Here is a 27,316-nt window from a genome sequence, read left to right on the forward strand (position 1 = left end):
TACATGAACGGCCAGTGTCATCCAATCAAAATTGCACTTTCCGTCAACTGCAGCCGAAACAGGAAATGTGAAAAGGCGAGAATATGTGTTTAGTTTTATAGGCGAGCCAGATGCAATAATCAAAAGAGCCATAGGTTCCCAACACCTGGATTATGGCATTTACATGGAAAGTGGCTCTGTTCTACGAAAATTTCAAGTTCATTAATTTCTTCCCGAACCGATTACATTCATAAGTTGAGGTAGCACTGCATAGGAATCTGGTATTTACAACCTGCTTTTGAAACCATAACTATCTTAATGTCACTGGATTGGATTGGATTTGCCTTTATTAGTCTCACAGTGGAGAAATTTACATTTCACAGCAGCAAAGTGATGAAAGGAATGAAATTGCCCTCACCCAATGGAAAAAACCACATCAGCAAACTCAATGACTTTCAGTTCAGCATTTCAGATCTCGAGTCCCCCCTCAAACCCTTCATTTATCACAACTGATCAAGAAGCACATGCCTCTGCCATTTTTGACACTGAAAGACTTGAAGGATAAAGTTGGGCATCCAACTTTGAAGCTCAGGAAGAACGTCGCACCTACTAAGTACTTCAATGAACTTGGTATTTACGCTATTATATGCTGCACACACCTAACCTCCTAAACTATTAATTGACATTGTATATACTCATATCAATTACAACACTTGTATATTGTGACTTTGTTGTTTATCGTGTACATAACAGATGATGCATCACTTATGTTGCAGTTTATTTTTGCACTTCTGATTAGGTGCTAGCTGCATTTCATTGGCTTTGTACCTCTACTCTGCACAATGACAATAAAGCAATATATCGGTCCTACCTGGTTTGAATTTTTGTGGACAATTAAACATGTGTAGCAATGTTGTCTTTGCAATTAGTCGCAAAGTTTTATTGTGTCTTATTGTGTTTTTTTTTTTTTTTTTTGTGAAAAATGGGGCGCGCAACTTTATGGCCAGGCAGGCAACATTTCAGAGTTGTCTGCCCTGGTGTCGGTAGCGTTTTGTCATGAGTTTCAGACACTGGCTAATAATTTAAGCACTGTTTAGCTAATTGTTTCGTGTAGGGAGAAGCATTGCAAAACAAACGAGTGACTGGCCTGTCTCTCAACAATATCATTTTTTGATCTCATGATTATTAGCCACATAATAGCAGACTGCCACAACAAGCTCACGCCTGTTGTCTGTTTTCACTCTTAGATGTTCTTACACCAAATGTACTTTTTTTTTTGACTGGGAGGAGTACCCAGAGGGAATACAGGGAACTCCTTTACAGAATGACTGCATCTGAACTCAGAATCTTCTTGCTGTAGGGGAAAATTCTTCGTACTGCAGATTTCTGACCAAAGGTATAGTGACAGAAGGCCATATGAATCCAAAATACAACAGATTACCGTATTTTCCGGTGTATAAGGTGCACCGGAGTATAAGGTGCACCCCCATTGAATGGTGTATTTTCAAACTTTTCATATGCTGTATAAGGTGCACTGGACTATAAGGCACACCTTCAATGAATGAACAAAGTTTTCTAAATATATAGAGTTCTCCAAATATAAGGCACACCACATTATAAGGCGCTACAGTAGAGACTGGGTTTATGCACTACTTCTACAGGGGGAAATTGAGTCTGTGGTTGCTGACAGTTGCGAGAGATGTTGTGCCTCAATCAGTGTCTGGAACTCATGACAAAAAGTTACCAGACACCAGCGCAGACAACTCTGAAAAGTTGCCTACCCGGCCATAAAGTTGCCTTTTTCACAACTTGAAACACAATAAGATGACTCCTCTCATTGTTGCAAAGTATTAAGGATTGATAATCAGAATATATAACAGAACAAGGGCGGTCCGGTAGTCGAGTGGTTAGCACACCGGCTTCACAGTGCAGAGGTCGCCGGTTCGCGTCCCGGTCCGGCCTCCCTGTGTGGAGTTTGCATGTTCTCCCCGGACCCGCGTGGGTTTTCTCCGGGTCCTCCGGAAACAAAAACATGCATGGCAGGCAGATTGACCACTCCAAATTGTCCCTAGGTGTGAGTGTGAGAGTGACTGTTGTATGTGATTGTGTGCCCTGCGATTGGCTGGCAACCTATTCAGGGTGTCCCCCGCCTCGTGCCCAAAGACAGCTGAGATAAGCTCCAGCAACCCCCGTGACCCTAATGAGGAAAAAGCGGTACGGAAAATGAGATGAGATGAGATAACAGAACAAGACTTTAAAATTAAGTAATTGGTGTACCTACCACAAATGTGTCGTACATATCCTTTGCTGATGATTTTGCTCCAGTTGTCGTTTGTCCATACACTTCCCGGCAGGTTGCACAGTGCAATGTTTGCGTTGCATCGCCTGTTGCAAGCCACGTAAACTCCTCTTTCCAGGATGCTCTCAATGTACGTTTACGTTTTGTAGCTTCATAAATTTGGTTAGCTTCTTTTGAGTCTATCTTCTGGTGTTGAGGTTTTGGCTTGATTCCTAACCACGTATCCATTTTTCTTGTATTCTCTCTGCTTCTGATTGGCTGCCGAGTATGTCAATTGTCTTACGAACCGAAATTAAAAATTGCCAAACGAACCGAAATTCCGAAATTTCAAACCGAACGAATATTTCGAAATTGGAATAAAGGAAACGTTTGATTTGAAAAAAAAAGTTATATATATATATATATATATATATATATATATATATATATATATATATAATTTTAATGTTTTTTTCTGGAAAAAGTTTTCGGCCACCTGGGCAGAGAGGTTCTGGAAGTTGGATGCCCGGCGTAAAGGTTACACGCCTCGGGCATCCGGGCAGACGTTATTTCAAACACTGGCTCAATATTACTTCACGTATAAGGCGCAGGTTCATCCTTTGAAGAAAATCAAGGCTTTTGGGTGTGCCTTACACACCAGAAAGTACATTAATAAAGCATTGTGCATTTGTTATTTTTATCAGCTTTATTGTTCACTTTTTTCTTCTATGCATTGGTTTCCATAATGCCACAGTGTATTGACTTCAGCATGCACATACCCGGTGGCATTACGAAAAACATCCAAAATGATTCTTATTATTAATTGCAGTGTTTGAAATAACATCTGCCCGGAGGCCCTGTCACGTCCACTCGAGGTGTAGTGACAAGACTCAAAGACGACGAAGGAGGTAAGGGTTGGATCCAAAATACACGGCGAGACAGAGTTCCAATAAAGAGTCTTTTACTGAGACACGCAAAAATCAACAAACAAAGAGGTGACAAGGAGGGCAACAAATGATCAGACCTGGTGGCGTGGTAGTAGCGGGGAACTTCCTGGAATACTCCGACAACGACCGTACGGAAGGTGTGGCTTTTATAGCCAGAAGGCACAATTAAGGGAATGGGGAACAGGTGCGTGAGCCGGGTGAGTCAGGAATGGAGGAGCAGCGGAGGAAGAGACAGAAGGGGAGGGGCGCGCTCCTGACAGCGACGAAAATGTGACAGTGCCCCCCCCCCCTCAACGGACGCCTCTTGGCGGCCCACCAGGTTTGGAGGGGTGAGCTGAATGGAATGCTTGGGTGAGCGATGGGTTGAGGATCCAGGAACGGGTGATCCACTGACGTTCCTCCGGCCCATAGCCCTCCTAGCCGACCAGATACTGCACTCGCCTGGAGTCTAGTATCTCCCGCACGGTGTAGACCGGGCCGTCGTCCAACATCCGGGGGGGAGGTGGGGGGCGGGCGTGGGGGCTAGGGTGCTGGTTTCCACTGGCTTGAGGAGGGAGACATGGAAGACCGGCTGATCCGCATCGTGGGTGGCAGCCGAGACCGGGCTGAGGATGGCCTCAATGGGGAAGGGACCTGCGAAGCGGGGGCCCAGTTTGGCCAAAGTCCCGGCCAGCCGGAGGTCCCTCGTGGATAGCCACACCTCCTGTCCGACCTGGTAGTTGGGTGCCTGTCGGCGACGACGGTCCGCGACTTGCTGGTTCCGGACTGCCGTGCACGACAGGGCGGCCCTGGTCTCCTTCCATACTCGGTGGGCCCCATCTCAGGTGGTGTTCAATGTACGGGACCTCCACCTGGCCCTCCTGGGTGGGGAACAGAGGTGGCTGATAGCCACAGGCGGACATGAACGGGGACCGACCTGTGGCTGTGGCGACCAGGGTGTTGTGGGTGTACTCCACCCATGGTAAGTGGAGGGCCCACGACGCAGGACTGTGAAGGCACACGCACCGGAGGGCTGCTTCCAGGTCGTGGTTCTTCCTCTCCGTCTGGCCGTTGGTCTGGGGATGGTATCCAGACGACAGGCTCGCCGATGCCCCTAAGGACTGTCAGAAGCGTTTCCATACCTTGGACACGAACTGCGGTCCCGGTCCGACATGATGTCCGTCGGAATCCCGTGGAGACGGACGACGTGGTTAACCAGGAGTTGAGCCGTCTCGATGGTTGACGGCAACCTGGTTAACGGGACGAAGTGGGCCGACTTCGAGAAGCAGTCCACCACAGTAACGACGACCATCTTGCCACGGGAGGGGGGGAGACCTGTAACAAAGTCGACTGAGATGTGGGACCAGGGTCGGGAGGGTACAGGTAGTGGCTGGAGGAGCCCTGCCGGGGGTTGGTGGGAGGACTTCCCACGAGCGCAGGCCGGGAACGCCTTCACGAACTCCATCACGTCCTTCCTGTATTCCGGCCACCAGAACCGCTGGGTGATGAGTTGGATCGTCCTGTTGACCCACGGGTGACAGGCAACTTGGGAGGTGTGTCCCCAGAGTAACACCTCGGTGCGTAGCGCGGGGGGGACGAACAGGCGATCCACCGGGCAACCCCTAGGGATGGGGTTGCTCCCCTGGGCTTCCTGGACCTTCCTCTCAACCTCCCACCGCAGGGCGCCCAGGATATGTTGGGCCGGCAGGATGTTGGCGATGCTTTCCTCCTTCTCTGCCGGCTCGTGGATGTGAGATAGGGCGTCAGGCTTGGTATTTTGCGACCCTGGGCAGTAGGTGAGAGAGAAGTTAAACCGTGTGAGGAAGAGTTCCCATCGGGCCTGCCGAGAGTTGAGTCTCTTGGCCGACCGGATGGCAGCCAGGTTCTTGTGGTCGGTATAAACGGTGAAGGGGTGTTTGGCCCCCTCAAGCCAGTGTCTCCACTCTTGCAGCGCCAGGATGACCGCCAACAGTTCCCGGTTGCCTACGTCGTAGTTGGCTTCTGCGGGGCTGAGCCGGCGGGAGAAAAAGGCGCATGGGCAAAGTTTCTGGTCGGTAGGGGAGCGCTGGGACAGGACAGCCCCCACTCCGGACTCGGATGTGTCCACCTCGACAGTTAATGTGAGGTCGGGCTCGGGATGGCGTAGGACTGAGGGATTGGAAAAGGCTTGGCGGAGGCGGTTGAACGCCCCCTCCGCTTCGGGTGTCCACCTGAAGGGGACCTTGGTGGATGTGAGATTAGTGAGGGGGAGTGCCTTCTGACTATAACCGCGGAGAAAGCGGCGGTAGAAATTGGCAAACCCCAGAAACCGTTGGAGCTGCTTGCGCGTCTTCGGGGTGGGCCACTCTACCACCGCTTTGGTCTTGGCGGGGTCGGCACTGCGCTGCCCCTGCTCCACGATGAACCCCAAAAAAGACAGAGAGCGGACATGGAACTCGCACTTCTCTGCCTTCACGTAGAGCCTGTTTTGCAGGAGCCGCGCCAGGACCCGTCGGACGTGCTGCCGGTGTTGTTCTGCCGATTTAGAAAAAATAAGTATGTCATCCAAATAGACAAACACAAACACATTGATAAAGTCCCTGAGCACATCGTCCCTGAGCACACGGCATCACCAAATATTCAAAATGACCTAAGGGAGTCTTGAATGCGGTTTTCCACTCGTCCCCTCTTTGATGCGAATCAAATGGTAAGCACTTCGCAGGTCGAGTTTAGAGAAGATGGTAGCCGATTGGAGCGGCGTGAAGGCTGAATCCATGAGGGGGAGAGGGTATTTATTGCGAATGGTGATGTCGTTCAGACCCCGATAATCGACACACGGACGCAGGGATCCATCTTTCTTGTCGATAACGAAGAACCCTGCGCCGAGCGGAGAACGCGAGGGTAGAATGAGTCCCGCCGCAAGGGAAGAATCTATGTATGTGCTCAGGGCTTCCTTTTCCAGTTGTGAAAGATGGTAAAGTCTGGAGTCCGGTAACGGAGCCCCTTGGCTGCAGTTTGATGACGCAGTCATATGGTCGGTGGGGCGGCAGGGATTGCGCACTGTCCTTGCTGAACACCTCCCGCAGGTCATGGTAGCAACGTGGCACGCCCTCGAGGCAGATCACCTCGGGCGGGCCACCGCGGGAGGGGTCTCGCCCTGCCGTCGCTGACCGCAGGCAGTTTGCGTAGCAGTACGGGCTCCAGCCCTGTATGGTGGGGCCCTCCCAAGAAATGGACGGGTCGTGGGTACTGAGGCAAGGAAGGCCCAGTACTAACGGCACGTTACGGGAGGGCATTACTAAGAATTGTCAGTGTTCAGTATGGTTACCCGTTAACTTGAGTTTTAGCGGGGCAGTGATATGGGTGACCTTGGCCAGAAGTCGGCCATTCAGGTCGAGAATCTCCTTGGGGGAGGAGATCGATGAGTTCGCAGCCCAAAGAGTCAGCCAGCTGGGGATCGATGAAGCACCATTGGCCCCAGAGTCCACTAGCGCCCGCACAGTTTGGGAGCTGGAAGGGCCAATTACGTCGCCGTCCAGCTCCAATCGCGTAACGGGTGTCGTGGAACTCGCCTCCACAGATCGCCGCGGTAGCCGTTTAGACGGGGACTTACAGGAACTGGAGGTCTTTGGCTGGGGCCCTTGGGTGCGACGAGCCCTGGGGTTGGTGCGATCGTTTCCCCCTCCTATCTGCATGGGTTCGGGGGACCCCTCCAGGCGCCGCAATTACTCGCTGCCGCCTGGTGTGGTCGTCCTCAGCCGGCTTCCGGGTTCGTTGGACCGCTGGTTGCTCTGCTCCCACTGCCTCTCCCGAAGACGATAATCCAGGCCGATGACAATGTCGATCATTTCGCTGAGGGTGGTGCCAGCGTCACGGGTGGCCAACTCGTCCTTGAGAGCGCTCAATCCGCGAAAACTCCCCTCAGCGCTCGGTCGTTGTAGCCACTGCGAGCGGCCTGGATGCGGAAGTCGACTGAGTACTCAGCGGCCCAACGGGACCCCTGGACGCAGTCATGGTGTCGCCCCTCTGCCTCGACTTCCGTCACCGGGTGGTGGAAGACCTGGCAGAGCTCGGCCGGGTACAAGGCACACAGCTCCGGCCGGCACTCCTGGACGGCCAGCACCCAGGTCTCAGCTTGGCCCGTGAGCAGGCTGGTGATGAAAGCTACCTTCGCCTCATCGCTGACATAGGCGTGTGGTTGTTGCTCAAACACGAGCGAGCACTGCATTAAAAACTGAGCGCAGCGCCCGGTTTCGCCAGCGTAGCGTGTGGGGTGAGGTAGCTGAAGATCGCGCCTACCCACGGGCGGGGAGGAAGGGGCCGTAAGGGTGGCGAGCTTTTCTCTACCTCTTCGTGGTCGTTATTTGGCGGACTTCCGCAATGGCCTGGGCCAGCTGGCTCGAACGCTCCGCCTGCATGGAAAGGGCGGCGATGAATCTGTCTCCACCGGTGGGATCAGTAGATGGGCGGAGTATTATGTCACGTCCACTCGAGGCGTAGTGTCAAGACTCGAGGGACGACGGAAGGGGGTAAGGGTTGGATCCAAAATACACGGTGAGACAGAGTTCCAATAAAGAGTCTTTTACTGAGACACGCAAAAATCAACAAACAAAGAGGCATACAACTTTTACGTCGGCCGCACAACTTTCAAAACATCTCGGCCCGGGTGGCCGACAACTTCTTCAAGAGGAAAAAAAAAAAATCAAATCGAACATTTGTTTTACGCTACAAGCCACATGGACTCCTCTTTCTGAGCGGCTTTCAAAACTCTCAAGTACACTTTTCAGTCGCGGTGTATTCCGAAGCACGAAACAGGCTTCTAATTGGCTGCCGGTGCCAAGTATGCAAATTGCCACTTTCGGCAATCAGACGTTTGGCAATTTGCATACTCTGCACCGGCAGCCAATCAGAAGCCTGTTTCGTGCTTCGGACTACACCGTGATTGAAAAGTGTACTTGAGATTTTTGAAAGCTGCTTAGAAAGAGGAGTCCACTTGGCTTTGAGCAAACAATGCAACGCAAACATTGCATTGTGCACCATGACGACAAACGACAATTGGAGCAAAATCTTTAGCAAGGGATATTTACCATAAATTAAGCAAGGGAGCATTTAGGGTAGGTACTTCCTTAATTTAAAAAATATTTTATACTTCGCAACAATGTTTTTTTGTGATCCCACAGTTTTTATGTCTTTTAATTTATTTTGACTTGCTGTACTGACACAACGCCAAAGGCATGGAGGTGATGAAATTATTACAGAGACGAAGTAACACAGTCAAATCCTCTTTTCTCATTGTAGTGATGTAAACATGTATTTTGTAACAGGAATTGACGGAATGATAATTATCTGGTAACATGTTGGTCCAAAAAGAAGTTCAGATTTAAATCAGGCTATCCATCCATCCATCCATTATCTACCACTTATCCGAAGTCGGTTCGCGGAGGCAGCAGCTTCAATAGGGAAGCCCAGACATCCCTCACCCCAGGAACTTCTTCCAGCTCTTCCTGGCTGATCCCAAGGCGTCCCTTGGCCAGCTGGGTGACATAGTCTCTCCAGCATGTCTTGGGTCGTCCCCGGGATCTTCTGCCAGAGGGGCGTGCCCGGAATACCTCACCAGGGAGGTGTACAGACGGCATCCTAAGTAGATGCCTAAGCCACCTCATCTGGCTCCTTTCTATGTAGAGAAGCTGCTCGACTCTGAGCCCTTCCCGGATGACCGAGCTTCTCACCTTATCTCGAAGGGAGAGCCCGGAGAAAGCTCATTATCTGGGATCTTGTTCTTTCGGTCATTGCTCGGGACCATAGACAACCGGCCGTATTTTGCTTTTTCTGTACGATTTTTGCACATTTTTAGACATGTACGGCATACAAGAAAGTTTGTACGGGAAACTCAAGAGTTGTTAAATATAATTCTGAGATATATGCGATTCCATTTTCGTCATTAAATAATAGGAGTAATGTTAATTATAACAAATATCACAACAGGTAACATCCAAGACCACCCGTACTTACAACCACGACCGCCAGACCCTTTTTTCCCCTACACCTAGCACCGCAATGCACAAGCAATGCGTACTACAATTTTGGCCAGCCAGCATGTCACACACTTGCACAGCAATGTGTGACTAAACTCAATACAATAGTGCAGATACCGTCTCGGCGACATCACCTGTTGTACATTGCTTTTTTCCTTAAGCGCCCGCCTGAGTCAAAGCGTGTGTGTCGGGCGACTTCTGGCCGTTAGCATGGAGAGCAGGGTAAGTACAACATTCATAAATGAACTGTACAGTAAAGAGTTTTGTATACATTACAGGTACAGTTATACAATAATAAAAATGTATAATATGAAATATAAAATGAGAAAAATGACAGTAAAAGTTATGAAATGTATAAATTAGCTGTAAACAGTTTGGTATATAATACGTAGCATTCAATAGAAAACATTGCTTAAAAACAACAAATTCACATCGTATACTATCCTGTCGTGTAAACGTCACGACAGCCATTTGGAATGTATTTTGATTTACGACCGTTTCACTTACGACCGTTTTGTCAGAATGGAACCCTGTCGTAACTCAGATGTTACCTGTACTGGTAAAAAACGAAGTCGACCACCAAGAAAACAAGTCAGTGCGAAAAGTCTCGAGAAGAGTCAAAGTTCCGATAAGACAAGTCCCGGTCAAGTGGAATTTTATTTTGAAATCAGTTAAATTAAACATTTTTTTTTATTTTTCTAGAAATATAATACATCGTAAGAACACAAATTCAAATTCTTTTTTTTGCTGTGGACAAATTGAATTTGTTCACAACAAAAAAACCACAATGCTCTACAACAAAGAACCTACTTGATTATTGCTAGAAATATGTTGTAACTTGTTAAAAGTATTAATGTTATTAATGTGAAATTTTGTTAATAAAGTTGCATTATAAAATATTATACTGTTTGTTGAAATTGAGCCGTTAGTAAGGTCACAGTGTCCCACAGGTTGACAGGTATGCCAGAGATGAGGGTGGGGACATCGATTGATCTGTAATTTGAGAGCTTCGCCTTTTGGCTTAGCTCCTTCTTCACCACGACAGATCAGTACAAAGTCCGCATCACAGCAGATGGCTTGCCCCTCTGCCTGTCAAGCTTTCGCTCCCTCCTACCCTCATTCGTGAACAAGACTTCCAAATACGTAAACTCGTCCACTTGGGGCAAGACCTCCTGTTTTATTGCTTACAGCTGTTGGTGCTCAGAACGTCCAGGGCGTGGTATTATAATCAAGAAAAATATGTTTCACTAATGTATAACTTTAATTTGCATGTACTCTCAATAAATAGCTTGGCAGAGGGCTGCAGAATCAGAATCATCTTTATTGCCAAGTATGTAGAACACACAAGGAATTTGTTTCCGGTCGAACACGCTGCACTGGTATCATCAGCAAAAAAATTGCAAAGAGGCACTATACAATTCAATTTGGGCTACTGTTCAAAGAGTTAATGGCTTGGGGGAAGAAGCTGTTTAAATGTCTGCTGGATTTGGTGCGCATGGATCGGTAGCGCCTGCCTGAGGGGAGTAGCTGGAAAAGGTGGTGGGCAGGGTGTGGAGGGTCAGTATGATTTTCCGCACCCTAGTTTGGAGTCTTGCAGTGTGCAAGTCCTCGAGAGTGTGTAGGGCGGTGCCAATATTTTTTTCCGCCGTCCTAACTGTCCGTTGAAATCGGATTTTGTCCATTTTTGTGGCAGCCCCGAACCAAACGGTGATGGAAGAACACAGGATGGATTCGATGACAGCCGTGTAGAAATGTTGGAGCACCTCCTGTGGCAGGCCATGCTTCTTTAGCCGCCTCAGGAAGTACATTCTCTGTTGGGCCTTTTTTCAGGATAGAGTTGGTGTTGACCTCCCACTTCATGTCCTGGGAGACTGTGATTCCCAGGAACTTGAAGGTCTCAACGGTTGACACCAAGCAGTTGGATAGTGTGAGGGGTAGCTGTGGTGATGGATGTTTCCTGAAGTCCACGATCATCTCTACTGTGTTGAGCGTGTTCAGCTCCAGGTTGTGACGGCTGCACCAGAGCTCCAGCTGCTCCACTTGTTGTCGGTACGCAGACTCGTCGCCGTCTTTGATGAGACCGATGACCGTGGTGTCGTCTGCGAACTTTATGAATTTGACAGCTGGGTGCGTTGAGGTGCAGTCGTTCGTGTAGAGAGAGAAGAGCAATGGAGAGAAGATCCATCCCTGCAGGGCTCCAGTGCTCGTGGTTCGTGTTGAGGATGATATTTTCCCCAGTCTGACCTGTTGTGTTCGTCCTGTTAGGAAGCTGAGGACCCACTGGCACATCGTAGGGGACATTACAAGCTGGAGAAGTTTGGGGATGAGAAGTTCTGGGATGATGGTATTGAACGCAGAGCTGTAGTCCACAAACAGGATCCTTGCGTAGGTTCCTGTGTTGTCGAGGTGGTCGAGGATGTGGTGGAGTCCGATGTTGACTGCATCCTCCACAGACCTGTGTGCCCGGTAGACAAACTGAAGAGGATCCAGCAGAGGTCCGGTGATGTTCTTTAGGTGGTTCAGCACGAGGCGTTCAAAGGACTTCATGACCACAGACGTCAGAGCAACAGGTCTGTAGTCGTTCAATCCCGAGGGTACTGGTTTCTTTGGAACTGGGACGATAGTAGACTGTTTGAAGCAGGATGGGACTTCACACTGCTCCAGGAATCTGTTGAAGATTCGTGTGAAGACCGGAGCCAGCTGGTCAGCGCAGACTTTCAGGCAGGAGGGGGACACTCTGTCAGGTCCCGCAATTCAGACATCTTTCATGAAGACTGCGTTTTCTGCCGGCAGTAAAAGACCATTTTCCTGGTTCCGAGTCTTCGTCCACAGTGTCTGACTGTTACATCTCTGACAGAACCATTTTCTCAGATTTGGAGGTGCTGATTCTCATCCCAACCGATTCATATTCAGCTGCAAAATGCTCCAGTGAGAGCTGGATAGCCCCACTTGAAGGTCCCAACAGTACCACATCATTTGCAAAAAGCAGAGATGCTATACTGAGGCCACCAAAACGGAACCCTTCAACGCTTTGACTGCACCAAGAAATTCTGTCCATAAAGGTTCTGAACAGAATCGGTGAGAAAGGGCAGCCTTGGCGGAGCACAACCCTCACTGGAAAAGATTCCGAATTACTCCCGGCAATGCAAACCAAACTCTGACATCGGTCGTACAGGGACCGAACGGCCCGTATCAGGCGTTCTTGTACCCCATACTCCCGAAGCAGCCGCCACAGAACTCCCCGAGCGACCCGAGTCCACAAAGCACATGTAGACTGGTTGGGCGAATTCCCAGCCACCCTTGAGTACCCTGCTAAGGGTGTAGAGCTATTCCACGGCCAGGACGAAAACCACACTGTTCCTCCTCAATCTGAGGCTAGATGTTCTTTATTCTTCATTTGTGTAGTTTAGAGGACATTAAATTAACACTGTTGCTGATGGATATTTTTCTTGTACCATGAAGAGTCCACTTATTTGTGAGACTATACTATATCCTGTTCGATAAAGTAAATAAGATTAGTAAAACATACCTGTTGATAGCATGTGGGGCCAATGACTCCTTCTTTATTCATTACAAATACAGACAAGTTGTCAACATCGGTTTAGTTCCCTTTTGGCAGTGACCAATCTAGAATTTATACATTTCCTCTACGGCAGAAAAAGAAGTCCTCATGTTGGTTTGTGGTCATCTTACGTAGGATTCTTAGCTGATTCATCTTCATAACTTTGAACTGGTCTTGTGAGAAAGAGTTATCTCTCTGTCACATTTTCACATCACAATTCAAGCGTACATTTGATTTAAATGAGTCATTTTTGGTATACAAAGCCCAAACTATTTTTATGTCTTCGCTATGCACAGTATTTATGTGCAAAAGGCCTCTTAAGACAATGATGCAATCACCATTACTTCATACTGTAGTTACTGCCGTCATCCGTCAGAGCACTTGCATCACCTTCCTTATTTTGCCTTTCATATGGTGTATTACATAGTGAGCATTTGAGTCAATTTTCATTTTACATATTTGTTTTTAGTTTTCATTTGAGTTTGGTATGCACATTTTGTTATTCTGAGATTTCTGACTTGTTGGCAACCGTAAAGTTTGGGAAAGAAAAAAAGAAGTAATATTCAATATATGCTTGTACTTTATAATAATAATAATAATAATAATAATAATAATAATAATAAATTTTATTTCTAAGCACCTTTCAAAACTTCAAGGACACTTTACAGTCACAGGATTTTTTTTGCGCGGGTGGGCAGTGGCGGCCATTTGCGCCTGCGTTCACTCTACCCGGAAGTAAGCAGCAAAGTGAAAGAAAATGTGCTTATTATGATCCATGTAAATGAGTTTTACTTCAAAGAAAAGTGAAATTGGATTTATTGTACCACTAGTAGAAAAGAAGCCCGTATCAATCACAATAAAAGCGCAGCTCTTCTTCTCTGCTCTGCTTTGGATTGGATTGGATTTGTCTTTATTAGTCTCGCAGTGGAGAAATTTACATTTCACAGCAGAAAAGTTATGAAAGAAATGAAAGTAGAAAAGCAAAACATAGGAGCTGCTGGAAAGGCAGCCACTCTCGCGGCGCCGTCTTGAAGTCAAAAGAACAAAAAAAACTAAATAACAAATAACATGACAACACAAAGACACAGAGAGACATTCATTCTTAAGCACTTTCTGTATACCCTCTTTGGTACATAAAGCAGTTCCAGATGAAAGAGGAGAGGATCAAAGCGTCTCTTCACCGGTGGATCAGGGACATCATGGTGGAATGTGCACGTGGACTACAAGCTAAATGTTGAAAGCAGACATGCAGCTGTAGCATCCATTGACAAAAAGAGATAGTCTGACATCTCCTGTCCCCCATAAATCAGCTTCAATTCCATGCCGCGACAGTTGCATATACGCATCGGCTCTCTGCGCTGACACTCGTTCCTTCTTATCGCGGGCTCCTCAAGCCATGTATCCATCCAGCCGCAGACTGTCCAACAGCACCGACCTTCCACTGAACAAAGCGGGGCTGTGAAGATGCTGCCCATTACTGCCGCAAAAAAACACAATGGCCCCAGAGCTGTCCAGCGATGACAGTCGAATGGCACCGACATTCCTCCCTTTCAAAAACAGTACTGGCATATTCATGCTGCCGAAAAGGCGCAACCGCTCAGCACAGTCTCCTCCTTGATGAATGTCGTGGTCAAAAATGCTGAAAAACAATCCGTATCCGTTCCACACGACGCCCAACAACACAAATGACAAAAGAAAACACAAAAACAAGACAAAAACAACAAAAAAAGCAAGGCTCATCAGAGCACTTGCTGACGGCTGCCTACTCGGGCGCCATCTTGGACTCCTTTCTGCTTCTTCTTCTTCTGGCTTTTTCTTGTCTGCTATTTTATGGAAACCGCAACCTCCTCATCTGTCTATCTGCACGTATGGCCCATGCATCATTGTTAATGATCTATTTCATATAAACTAATTCATATTTTACATTATATTGGATTAGCCTTTACCAATCTCGCAGTGGAGAAATTTACATTTCAGAGCAGCAAGGTGATTACAGTAAGAGGAAAGTAAAGGAAGAAGTACAAATAATGGAAGTATAAGTGTTTACATGAGCACAAACTAAACAAAAACTCAGCATAGGCAATTGTTAACAAATCTGTTTTTTTATGTATTCGATTTAATCGAAACTAGTGAAACAGAGTACGCAACTTCCAAGTTATGTTTTAGAGATCGAACAAGTTTCAACACCATTGTACTGTATTGTGATGCCATAAAGATGTTGCTGGTTCAAAATTACTGATATATGGTACACTATTCACAGTTAACTCCAACAAAAACTAACATGTTATTTCAAGTAAAGCTGCAAATGTGTGACTGGAATTTATATTGCCGCAAAGCATAAACAAATAGGCTCTAAAAGCCCTGAAGCCAAAATTAAAGCATAAACAAATAAGCTCTAAAAAGCCCTAAGGCCAAAATGATGAGTCCACATTTGGCAATAACTGCAATGTACTGTTACAAACTATAGTGTGGAAATGGATAGCACGCCAAGGGAGTGGTTAAATATTTTGTTTGTATGGTGTTGTAATAATGGTATTTGCTCATGCGAGTTCTCAGCTGTTCGTCTTATGTTTTTAACCCTTTCAGGGACAATGGTTACTACAGTGGATATCATGTTATCAGTTTACAAGGTGCAAGAAAGGGTTATAATCACCCAGCTGCTACATTTGTCAATATGAAATTCAGGTCAAGTATGAGTATCTATGTATTATTTGACTGAAAATATTTGTTCATCCATTTTTAAATCCACTAATCCACACAAGAGTGTTGGAGCCTATCCCAGCTTTCATCGGGCAGTGGGCAGGGTCACACCTTGAAATTGTTGCCAGGCAATCGCAGGGCACAGAAAATATTTTGGTGTTAAAAATGAATTCAAGATACCTATTTTACCATATGCAGTACATGTATACTGTTTTGTCAAAGAAAATTCATACCGTTTTTTCTCATGTCAACAAATGTACAATTTTGAAAGACTAATTATTGTTCAAATATTAAAATGCTTATGTCAAATGACAAAAACATTGCATCAGAGGACATTCTAGTTCCAAAAAGATCCTCCAAACTGCTTTCAATGTGTGTTATTGCTTTTTTACTTTAGATTATTCTGAAATATACCTTAGTACACCTACACGTAAGATATGAGGGTACTGTACTGTTTATTTACATGTAATTAAAAACAGCGTGAAATTGAGTTCAAATAAAAATCACAATAATTTTATTGTTATTCTGCCTCCACATTATTTGTCAAATCACAATTACTGAGGCTTGTTGTGGAAAACTTTGAAGTCGGTGAGTAACCAAAGCCAACTTCCTCTTTATCCATATTAGGAAAATTGTGGTTTCTCAACAACAAAACATTTAGGCTATATAAGAAGTGGAATGAGCACAGAAAAACAAGTTGAATACATTAAGGAAACATGAAATCTCTTCATTTGACTATTTTACTTTGTCTGGCAGCTGCGGTTTCTTGTGGGCCTGTGCTGCATTTGACAGCGCAAGATGAGACTTTTGCAGAGGTATATGTTTTTATTGCTCTTTTATTTTAACATTTAAAAGGCTTGACATCTTCCATTTAGGTGGATAATCTGCCAAATGTAGTGTGCAGATATTTGGCTCCGTACAAGCTTTTTGATAATAAATTTTCCTTGTTTTACAGAGCTACCTGAGAAAATTCTATGACCTCACGGATGAAAGTGGCCCATCTGTCCGAAGTGGGTTCAGTCAACTCAACAAAAAGCTGAGTGACATGCAGAAATTCTTCGGATTAAAAATCACGGGAACGCTGGATGATGACACTTTGGAGATGATGAAGAAGCCCCGCTGTGGCGTTCCGGACAACAAGGTTGCAGGTTTCTCGACTTTTGGAAACAACTTAAAATGGCAGAAAAATACAGGTAAAATCAATGATTTTCAACCGTCCAAAAGTGAGAAACGGAAGTTGTGTTTTTAACATCTGGGATAAACTGCTGCTCAGTGACCTAGAACAACATTTGCCATTAAAATTCATACATTGGGTGTCAGTGACAAACCGTGTAATTTTTGCGTATGGTACATACGTATTCTGTATTTTTGTCAATTTGCAGGATAGAGAACTATACACCTGACATGTCCCAGTCAGAGGTCGATGACTCCATTAAAAGAGCGCTGGAAGTGTGGGCCAGAGTTACTCCTCTGAGATTCACGAGAATCTACAGTGGCACGGCAGACATCATGATTTCATTTGGCCGCCTGTGTAAGTACAGAATAATTGTCTCAGAATGTCATGCTACAAGATTAGTGTGTTGAAAATAGATGGATGGACAAATGGATGGATGGATGAATTGACTAATCAATCTCAGTTTGGGTTTGAATGTTACTAACCAAAGGTTGAATAAATAAATAAATAAATAAATAAATAAATAAATGTAGATCTATAAATTCTATGAAATTACAGTAATATGAAATGAATAATCAAGGAATAATTAATGTAGACCTATAAATTCTATGAAATAACGGTAATTCTAAATAAATAAATCAGTAACTAAATAAATACGTAATTAACTAACTAAATAAATAAATAAATATGGATATATAAATTCTATAAAATTACGGTAATATGAAATAAATAAATATATAAATACAGAAGTACATACGTAAATACATAAATAAATGAATAAATGTAGATTTATTAATTCGATAAAATTACGGTAATATGAAATAAATAATAATTAAATGTAGATCTATAAATTTTATAAAACTACGGTAATATGAAAGAAAGAAATGAATGAATAAATGTAGATCTATAAATTCTATAAAATTACAGTAATATGAGATAAATAAATGAATGCATAATTAAATGTAGATTTAGAAATTCTATAAAATTATGGTTATATTAAACAAATAAATAATTAAATAATGAAACAAATGAATAAATAAATAAATTCTATCAAATTACAGTTACATGAATCTTCTGTCCTAACTGATTTGTCATAAAACTGTATTCAAGATGGCTGGTATATTGTAAAAAGCAATAACAATTGAAAGTTTTGCCAGCATTCCTGATAACAAATCTTTGGTAGTGTCAATCAATGTTATTATAGGTCCCAAAAACAAATGTAACAATTCAAAATAAAACTGAAAAATAAAGATAATTAAATGTGATCGTTTTCCATAGAACAAAATCTAACACAAAATTACATTTTTTGTTGCTAAAACAAACTGAAACTCCATTGGATTATGGCGAACATGTTCTCTGTTGTCGTCTTTTTCTGTTTAATTGAAAATGTTTTTTTCATTTTAAATGTATTTTTTCAGAAATATTGTTTAGCTGTACACGAGCACCAAATTTGAATGCATGATTTGTATTGTCATTGGCATGTAAAAATTGCGAACTTTGCCAACCCCTGTCATCGAGGTGCATATCTGTTTTTTAAAGCATCCAAAACATAATGTGAGATAAAATGCTGGATCACTCAACAGTAAGACAACAAGCTCGCGACACATTAGCACATGCATTACATGTTTGTGTAAATGTGTACTATTTCCCGTGTTTTTCCTAATCATCAGTACAAAGAAGGTGACATGGTAAATTTAGGATATGAAAAGCATTTTTCATAGTCAAGAGTGATGCCGTTTCACCTCTGATTTCAATAATGTCCTAATTATCAGCACATGGTGATTATTACCCCTTTGATGGCCCCGATGGAACTCTGGCCCACGCCTTCGCTCCATCTTCTGGCATCGGAGGAGATGCTCACTTTGACGACGATGAGACTTTCACCTTTCGTTCCAATTCCGGTGAGTTTCGAAAGTTCCTTAGGTATTTGTCACGTTTTGCGAGGTGGTGATGGCGGGTGCGGATCCCAAAAAGCAGGCAGGAGAGAGCAGGAGGTTGTTTAAGAAAATGTATTAAAATAAAGTCAGCAGGAACAAAATGTAAAACATCAAAATCATCTGAACGGAAAAAATACAAAGTAGCAAAAGAAGACCAAAAGTAAAAGTCCGCCAAGGTTAAACAAACACGTACACAATGCATGCAGCAAACAAACAGCAAACAAACAATGAACCGACACCGGATGGTCGTGCCGGGTGTCCTTTTAAGTGACAGATATTATAACGACCAGCACCTGCGAGGCTGCCGGCAGGGCTGACGTCGCTACCCGTTGGTCGCCAATCTGATCGGGACGACCAGCACCTGTGCAGGTGCAGGCGGGGCCGACAGCGCCCCCCGTTGGTCGGCAACCAGATCATGACAGTACCCCCCCTTCAAGGGGCTGCTTCCAGAAGTCCCAACAGTCTCCCAAAAGGTCCACTCGCCAGGGAACGGTCGGTGGAGAGGGCAACCGCCGCCTCTCCAGCACACGACGGGCGGCGGCCTGATGGGAACGGGACTCAGCCTGGGGTGGACGAAGACGCGGCACGGATCGTCGTGGGCGTGAGTGCGATCCCTCTCGCACGTTCACGTGACGGCGCATGGCTCTGCGTGGACGTCGAACTGCCAGGCGCAGAATGGCACCCCGTACGGCCGTATGGGACCAGGTCTCGGCCGGACGCCGACGTGGGCGTGAACTGCCCGGCTCCGGGGGAACGAGACCAGTCCAGAGCCGCTCTGGGATCCAGCGGTGAGTGTGGTCTCGGACTGACGTTGACGCGGACGTTGCACGGCTCGTCGTGGATGAGACTCAATTCGCCATGCACGACGACGGCGTGGCTGGACGTGGGCGTGCACTGCCAGTCACCCAGTGTCACCCTGGACGGCCACCTGGAAGGAGGTCTCGGCCGGACGTTTACGTGGACGTTGCGGCTCGTCGAGTGACGCAATTCAAACTTGACGAGGCTTGCGCTAACGTGGACGTAGCATTGCCAGGCACAGGGTGGAAATGAGACGGGTCCGATGTACCTGCGGGATCCGATGGTTGGCCGGTTCATTCTGTCACGTTTTGCGAGGTGGTGATGGCGGGTGCGGATCCCAAGAAGCAGGCAGGAGGGAGCAGGAGGTTGTTTGACAAATTGTATTAAAATAAAGGTCAGCAGGAACAAAATGTAAAACATCAAAATCATCTGAATAGAAAAAATACAAAGTAGCAATAGAAGACCAAGAGTAAAAGTCCGCCAAGGTTAAACAAACACATACACAATGCATGCAGCAAACAATGAACCGACAACGGATGATCGTACCGGGTGTCCTTTTAAGTGTCAGTGATTATAACGACCCGCACCTGCGAGGCTGCCGGCAGGGCTGACGTCGCTACCCTTTGGTCGCCAATCTGATCGGGACGACCAGCACCTTTGCAGGTGCAGGCGGGGCCGACAGCGCCCCCCGTTGGTCGCCAACCACATCATGACAGTATTCACCTACGTTCTTTTTAAAAATGTCGTGTATGAATATGCTTCAGGGCTGATGATTGTTTGTTATCTCTCACGCAGGATATGTTCTCTTCCTGGTGGCAGCTCACGAATTTGGTCATTCACTGGGATTAAGTCACTCTAATGATCCCGGTGCGCTCATGTACCCCGTATACTCATACTCAAACCCTTCCAACTTCCGTCTGCCGCAAGATGATGTAAATGGCATCCAGTCTCTTTATGGTATGTCATTACAAATCATGAGCAGTCTCCAATTTTTTTTCTGAATATCATCAAGTAACCAGCCCATATTTCATTTCTAGGAGGGAACCCTGATACGGATCCTGATACCAACCCTGATAAGCCACAGCCCCCCACCACTCCTGATGCTTGTGACTCAAACATGGTGCTTGATGCTGTAGCCACGCTGCGAGGAGAGATGCTCTTCTTCAAAGAGAGGTATCAGCAGATTTAAAAAAAACACTCAAACAAATTCATTAACTTCGTATCCTCATAACGTGATAAGATGTCCACTGTTCACTGCCATCCACAAATTTATTCAGGAATTGAAAAGATGCCATTCCCGAATCAATTCGGGTTTTTTCATGCTTGGGTGCCGATTAAAGCGCTGACCATGGCCTCTGGCAATGTTTTTTTTCTTTTCCACAAGGGGGCAGCGTTTCCCTTTTCCCCATTTTAGCGCTTTGTTCCAGCTTCAGCTGTTGTTAAAGCGCGATATAAACCAATATGTATGTATTGTATTGCATTGTATTTTAGTCAGACGCCCTCATTTGAGGCTCATATATCTCCTGACCCATATAATTTAGGAATTACCTATTTTTCTCATGAAAGAACAGTCTCAATTTTCTAACTCTGTATTGAATGTTTATGTAGTCCTAAAACTCAATATCCTGTGGTTCCTGGAATGCAAGTGACAATGACAAAAACCCTGGCATTTGAGTGGGCACATTTTTGCACGTCTGCCAGTGAATGAGTTAAAAGGCAGAGGCATAGTAGGCTTAAGTGCTATTAAAAACCAAATAAACACCTAAAAAGGTAATTTAATGTAATTGCCAGCTACCTCTTATAATGCATGGTGTGGTTTCAGGTTCTTTTGGCGAGTCTACCCTCAAAGCAGGACACCTCAACAAAGTTTCATCACCAACCTGTGGCCGAATGGTCCCAATAAAATTGATGCTGCTTACGAAAGTCAATATTCGGGAAATATTTTTCTCTTTAAAGGTACAGTGTATTTCTTTTACCTCTATTGTAGATCTCACACACATGCAAACTGGCCTAGTTCTGACCTCGCATACCTCACTCTGTATGATACCTGTCTAATTCCCACCCTTTGCTGTCCTGCACACATCAGCACGTTTGCATGCAGCATCACACAAGTGTTATTTCAAACCAAGCGTACCTAAAATGCAGCAAAAGAATTCCCAAGCGGGAATGTATACAGTATTTCAACTCCAAATATCACATTATTTTCTTATCCAAAATATAATTTTTGGTGTGCATCCTCCTAAAAGGCTTTTCTTGATGCAGGCCGTCAGGTTTGGGCGTTTCGTGGCTACAATCTTGTTCAGGGTTATCCCAAACCAATAACAACCTTTGGTCTGCCCAAACAAGTGAAAAAAATCGATGCAGCGCTATATGATGCGGAATCAAAAAAGACGCTCTTCTTCGTCGGCAGATCTTACTACAGGTATGCTCCATTGATATGATTGGATCATTGAGGCAATTGTTTGAAGATCGGTCTTAATATTCCTTTTGTCCAAAGCTATGATGAAGCCAGTAAGAAAAGGGACGAGGGATTTCCAAAACGTGTTGATGAGACCTTTACTGGCCTAACCGGGAAGGTGACTGCAGCTTTCCAGTACAAAGGTGAGTGAAAAAACAATCGGTGGAGCCTGTTGTGTATAATTAAAAAATCATTTAAGAAAGAATTAAAACTTAGCATCTCTTCCAGGTTTTACTTACATCTACAGTGGACCGCAAATGTTTGAGTACAGCTTAAGCACTGGCACATTTTTCCGTGTGTTGGGAAACAACTACTTTTTGCCCTGCACCAATTTCTAGATTGCTCGTATAAAGGAACCCAGAATCAAAACGAGTGGGAACATATCTATCTGGGTTCGCCCCAAATATAATTGTTTGTTTGTTTTTTTTACTTTTAATAATCTCTATTTAAAGATATTTTTCATCATAATATTATCCAGTATTTTTTAAGTACACCTGTATTTTCACATTTATAATGAAGTTAAATGAAGATAAAAGACGGCTCGCAGAAGGAATTATTATTAATATTGTTATTATTATTGTTTTCATTGTCCATGGATTGAATGTCACACTACAATGGCCAATGTATTCATGCACAGACTGTAGAAAAGTAGATGAAATAAAATGATTGTCATTCATTTGTTGTCAGCTTGTTTTGGATTGGATTGGACTAGCCTTTATTAGTCTTGCAGTGGAAAAATTTACAATTCACAACAGCAAAGTTATGGAAGGAAGAGGAAAGGAAAGGAAAAAGTAGAAAAATAAAATACAGGAGCTGCTCGAAAGGCAGCCACAAAAAAAAAAACTAGCAAATAATGTGACACAACACAAAAGACACTGACAGTCATTCAAACGTAAACATTTTCTGCACCCTCTTTATCATGAAACAGTTCTAGATTAAAGAGAGGATCATAGCGTCATTTTCACCAGTGGATCAGGGACGTCATGGTTGAATGTGCACTTCTGCTACAAAACAAATGTTGAAATCAAACACGAAGCTGTAGCATCCATTGACGAAAAGAGATTGTCTCACATCTCCTGTCCCACATAAATCCGCTTCAATTCCAAGCTGCGACAGTTCCACATACGCATCGGCACGCTGCGCTGAAGCTATTTTCTTCTCTACGCGGGCTACTCAAGCCATGCATCCATCCAGCCGCAGGCAGGTGGCTTTTTGCTTTTTGGCACATTGTAATGGATTGCGTGAGTCATTGCAGTCCTCATAAACTTTATGAGGAACCATATTACTTTATGACATAAAGTAATATGGTTTCGAGTGCAATCTCTCACTTTATCATCATCAAGTCTGGTCTCTATTTTCGGATGCAGATCAAGGTTCCTTGCAATTTAGTGGCGGCCTCGATTTCTAATCATCCAATCGCAATTCAATTCATCATCCAAGCATTTGCCGCTTGGGTTTTGTCGAACAAGAAGATGGTAAAACTGTCACATCCTCGTTGACGCCAGGAGCGTGCCCCTCCCCTCCTGTCTCTTCCTCCTCTGCTCCAGGAGCGGGCCCCTCCCTTTCTGGCTCTCCGGACTCACGCACTTGTTTCCCATTTCCCTAATTGTGCCTTCTGGCTATAAAATCCACCCTTACCGTTCTGTTGTTGTCGGTGTATTCCAGGAAGTTCCTCGTCACCCATCCGCACGCAGGTCTGTTTTGTCATTGCTCTCTACCTTGCCTGATTTTCTGTTTTTTGCCACATGTGTCTCAGTAAAGACTCTTTTTGGAATCACTGTCTCCACCGTGTATTTTGGATCCGACCTTAACCACCTTCCGTCGTCCCTCGAGTCCTGTCACCACTCCTCAAGCGGACGTGACATAATACAGCGACCAACCATGGATCTCGCCGGTGGAGACAAATTCTTAGCTGCCCTTTCCCATCAGGCGGAGCGTTCGAGCCAGCTGGCTCAAGCGATCGCGGAGGTCCGCCAAACCGTGTCCATGCTGGCTCAACGCTTACAGGAGGTAGAGACACGCCTCGCCACCCTTACGGCCCCTTCCTCCCCTCCCGCGAGTAGGCGCGAGCTACCCTTACCTCACCCCTCACGCTACGCAGGCAAACCCGGGCGCGGCGCTCAGTTTCTGATGCAGTGCTCGCTTGTGTTCGATCAATAACCCTACGCCTACGTTAGCGATGAGGCTAAGGTAGCCTTCGTCACCAGCCTGCTCACGGGTCAGGCAGAGACCTGGGTGCTGGCCGTCCGGGAGTCCCGACCTGAACTGTGTGCTTCGTATCCGGACTTCGTGGCCGAGCTGCGCCAGGTCTTCCACCACCCGGTTACGGAAGTCGAGGCAGAGGGGCTCCTCCACGACTGCGTCCAGGGTTCCCGTTCAGCCGCGGAATACTCGATCGGCTTCCGCATCCAGGCTGCTGGCAGTGGCTACAACGATCGAGCGCTGAGGGGAGTATTTCAATTCTCAATCCGCGAATTGAGCGCAGCACTAAAAGACGAGTTGGCCACCCGCGACGCTGGCACCACCCTCGGTGAAATGATCAACATCGTCATTAGCCTGGACCATCGCCTTCGGGAGACGCAGTGGGAGCAAGGCAACCAGCGGCCCAACGAACCCGGAAGCAAGCTGCGGACGACCACACCCGGCGGCCATGAGCGGTCGCGGCGCCTGGAGGGGTCCCCCGAACCCATGCAGATGGGAGGTGGGAGCGATCGAACCAACCCCGGGGCTCGTCGCACCCAAGGCCCCCAGCCGAAGACCTCCAGCTCCTGTAAGTCCCCATCTAAACGGCGACCACGGCGACCTCTGGAGGCGGCTAGCACGGCACCCGTTACGCGATTGGAGTTGGACGGCGAATTAATTGGCTCGTCCAGCTCCCACACTATACGGGCGCTAGTGGATTCGGGAGCCGATGGGTGCTTCATCGATCCCCAACTGGCTGAATCATTGGGCTGCAATTTAGAGAATCTCCAGACCCCCAAGGAGATTCTTGACCTCGATGGTCAACTGGCCAAGGTTACCCGCATCACCGCACCGCTTAAACTCAGGTTATCGGGTAACCATGTTGAACACCGCCAATTCCTGGTTATGCATTCCCACAACGTGCCATTAGTACTAGGCCTCCCTTGGCTCAGCACCCATGACCCTTCCATCTCTTGGGAGGGTCCCACCATATAGGGTTGGAGCCCCTACTGCTATGCCAATTGTCTACGGTCGGCTACGGCAGGGCGAGACCGCTGCCGCGGTGGCCCGCCCAAAGAGATTTGTCTCGAGGGTGTTGTTACCATGACCTGCGGGAGGCGTTCAGCAAGGACAATGCGCAATCTCTGCCACCCCACCAACCGTATGACTGCGCGATTGAACTGCAGCCACGGGGCCCACTACCGGACTCCAGACTCGACCATATCCCATACCCGGAACAAGAAGCCCTGAGCACATACATAGACTCTTCCCTTGCGGCGGGACTGATCCGACCCTCGCACCCCGCTCGGCGCAGGGTTCTTCTTTATTGAAAAGAAAGACAGATCCCTGCGTCCATGTGTCGACTATCGGGGTCTGAACGACATCACCATTCGCGACAAATACCCTCTCCCCCTCATGGATTCAGCCTTGGCGCCTCTTCAATCGACGACCATTTTTACCAAATTGGATTTACGAAGTGCATGTCATCTGGTTCGCATCAGAGAGGGGGGCGAGTGGAAAACTGCATTCAAAACGCCCTTAGGGCATTTTGAATATCTGGTGATGCCATTCGGACTCACCAACGCTCCCGCCGTATTCCAAAACCTCATCAACGATGTGCTCAGGGACTTTCTCAAGGTTTTTGTGTTTGTATACTTAGATGACATCCTCATTTTATTCCAAATCTCCAGAAGAACATCGGCAGCACGTCCGACGGGTCCTGGCGCGGCTCCTGCAAAACCGGCTCTACGTGAAGGCAGAGAAGTGCGAGTTCCATGTCCGCTCTCTGTCTTTTCTGGGGTTCGTCGTGGAGCAGGGGCAGCTCCGGGCCAATCGCGCCAAAAGCAAAGCGGTGGTAGAGTGGCCAACCCCGAAGACGCGCAAACAACTTCAACGATTTTTGGGGTTTGCCAATTTCTACCGCCGCTTTATCCGCGGTTATCAGAAGGCACTCCCCCTCACTAACCTCACTTCCACCAAGGTGGGCACCCGACGCAGAGGGGGCGTTTAACCGCCTCCGTCAAGCCTTCTCTAACCCTCCGATCTTACGTCACCCTGACCCGGACCTTGCATTCGCGGTCGAGGTTGACGCATCTGAGTCCGGAGTGGGGGCGGTCCTATCCCAGCGCTCCCCGGTCGACCAGAAGCTCCATCCATGCGCCTTCTTCTCCCGCCGGCTCAGCCCCGCAGAAGCCAACTATGACGTGCGGAACTGGGAACTGTTGGCGGTCATCCTGGCGCTGCAGGAGTGGAGACACTGGCTTGAGGGGGCAAACACCCCTTCACACGATTCAACTTCACTCTCACCTGGGGTCGCAGAACACCAAGCCTGACGCCCTATCTCGTATCCACGAGCCGGCAGAGAATAGGGTCCAGGAGGCCCGGTGGATCGCCTGTTCGTCACCCCTGCGCTACGCACTGAGGTGCTACTCTGGGGACACACCTCCAGGGTCGCCTGTCACCCGGGGGTCAACAGGACGAGCCAGCTCATCGCCCAGCGGTTCTGGTGGCCAGAGTACAGGAGGGACGTCACGGAATTCGTGAAGGTGTGCCCAGCCTACGCTCGTGGGAAGGCCTCCCACCAACCCTTGGCGGGACTTCTCCAGCCTTCTCCGACCCTGGTCCCATATCTCCGTCGACTTCGTTACAGGTCTCCCACCGACGGTCGTTATCACCGTTGTGGACCGCTTCTCCAAGTCGGCCTACTTCATCCCGTTAACCAGGTTGCCGTCCGCCATCGAGGCGGCTTAACTCCTGGTTAACCACGTTATTTGTCTCCACGGAATTCCGGCGGACGGGGGACCGCAGTTCATCTCCAAGGTATGGAAACGTTTCTGTCGGTCCTTAGGGGCGTCGGCGAGCCTGTCGTCTGGCTACCATCTCCAGACCAACGGCCAGACGGAGAGAAAGAACCAGGACCTGGAGGCAGCGTTCCAGTGTGTGTGCCTTCACAGTCCCGCGTCGTGGGCCCTCCACTTGCCCTGGGTGGAGTACGCCCACAACACCCTGGTCTCCACAGCCACAGGTCGGTCCCCGTTCATGTCCGCCTGTTGTTATCAGCTTCCTCTGTTCCCCACCCAGGAGGGCCAGGTGGAGGTCCCGTCCATCGAACACCACCTGAGACGGGCCCATCGAGTGTGGAAGGAGACCAGGGCCGCCTTGTCGCACACGGCGTCCCGGAACCAACTGGTCGAGGATCATCGTTGCCGCCGCCAGGCACCCAATTACCAGGTTGGGCAGGAGGTGTGGCTGTCCACAAGGGACCTCCGGTTGGCCGGGACTTCGGCCAAACTGGGCCCACGTTTCACT

General features: G+C 47.0%; 2 protein-coding genes across 2 annotated transcripts; both read left to right on the top strand.

The window, feature by feature from the left end:
* Window positions 1-16,160: 16,160 nt before the first annotated feature.
* LOC148886134 (collagenase 3-like) lies at window positions 16,161-22,502 on the top strand. The gene is made up of 11 exons (XM_089016309.1): window positions 16,161-16,274; window positions 16,415-16,652; window positions 16,733-16,739; window positions 16,839-16,990; window positions 18,406-18,534; window positions 20,164-20,325; window positions 20,406-20,541; window positions 21,191-21,324; window positions 21,631-21,790; window positions 21,866-21,969; window positions 22,055-22,502. The coding sequence occupies exons 1-11, from the start codon at window positions 16,176-16,178 to the stop codon at window positions 22,162-22,164; spliced, it is 1,431 nt and encodes a 476-aa protein (XP_088872435.1). The 5' UTR covers window positions 16,161-16,175; the 3' UTR covers window positions 22,165-22,502.
* Window positions 22,503-23,993: 1,491 nt separating this feature from the next.
* Window positions 23,994-26,797, top strand: LOC148886135 (uncharacterized). The gene is made up of 2 exons (XM_089016308.1): window positions 23,994-26,553; window positions 26,658-26,797. The coding sequence occupies exon 1, from the start codon at window positions 24,362-24,364 to the stop codon at window positions 25,001-25,003; it is 642 nt and encodes a 213-aa protein (XP_088872434.1). The 5' UTR covers window positions 23,994-24,361; the 3' UTR covers window positions 25,004-26,553; window positions 26,658-26,797.
* The last annotated feature ends 519 nt before the right edge of the window (window positions 26,798-27,316 follow it).

This window comes from Hippocampus bargibanti, linkage group LG16 (genome assembly GCF_051943395.1).
Source record: "Hippocampus bargibanti isolate YZ-2025 linkage group LG16, ASM5194339v1, whole genome shotgun sequence".
Taxonomy (NCBI): domain Eukaryota; kingdom Metazoa; phylum Chordata; class Actinopteri; order Syngnathiformes; family Syngnathidae; genus Hippocampus; species Hippocampus bargibanti.

Bases quoted from the DNA above. Each gene is read 5' to 3' on its own strand.
- LOC148886135 (XM_089016308.1), top strand. From the start codon at position 24,362: ATGATCAACATCGTCATTAGCCTGGACCATCGCCTTCGGGAGACGCAG.
- LOC148886134 (XM_089016309.1), top strand. From the start codon at position 16,176: ATGAAATCTCTTCATTTGACTATTTTACTTTGTCTGGCAGCTGCGGTT. The intron at 21,325-21,630 runs GTACAGTGTATT...TTCTTGATGCAG, and splicing joins AAATATTTTTCTCTTTAAAG to GCCGTCAGGTTTGGGCGTTT. The intron at 21,791-21,865 runs GTATGCTCCATT...TTTTGTCCAAAG, and splicing joins GTCGGCAGATCTTACTACAG to CTATGATGAAGCCAGTAAGA.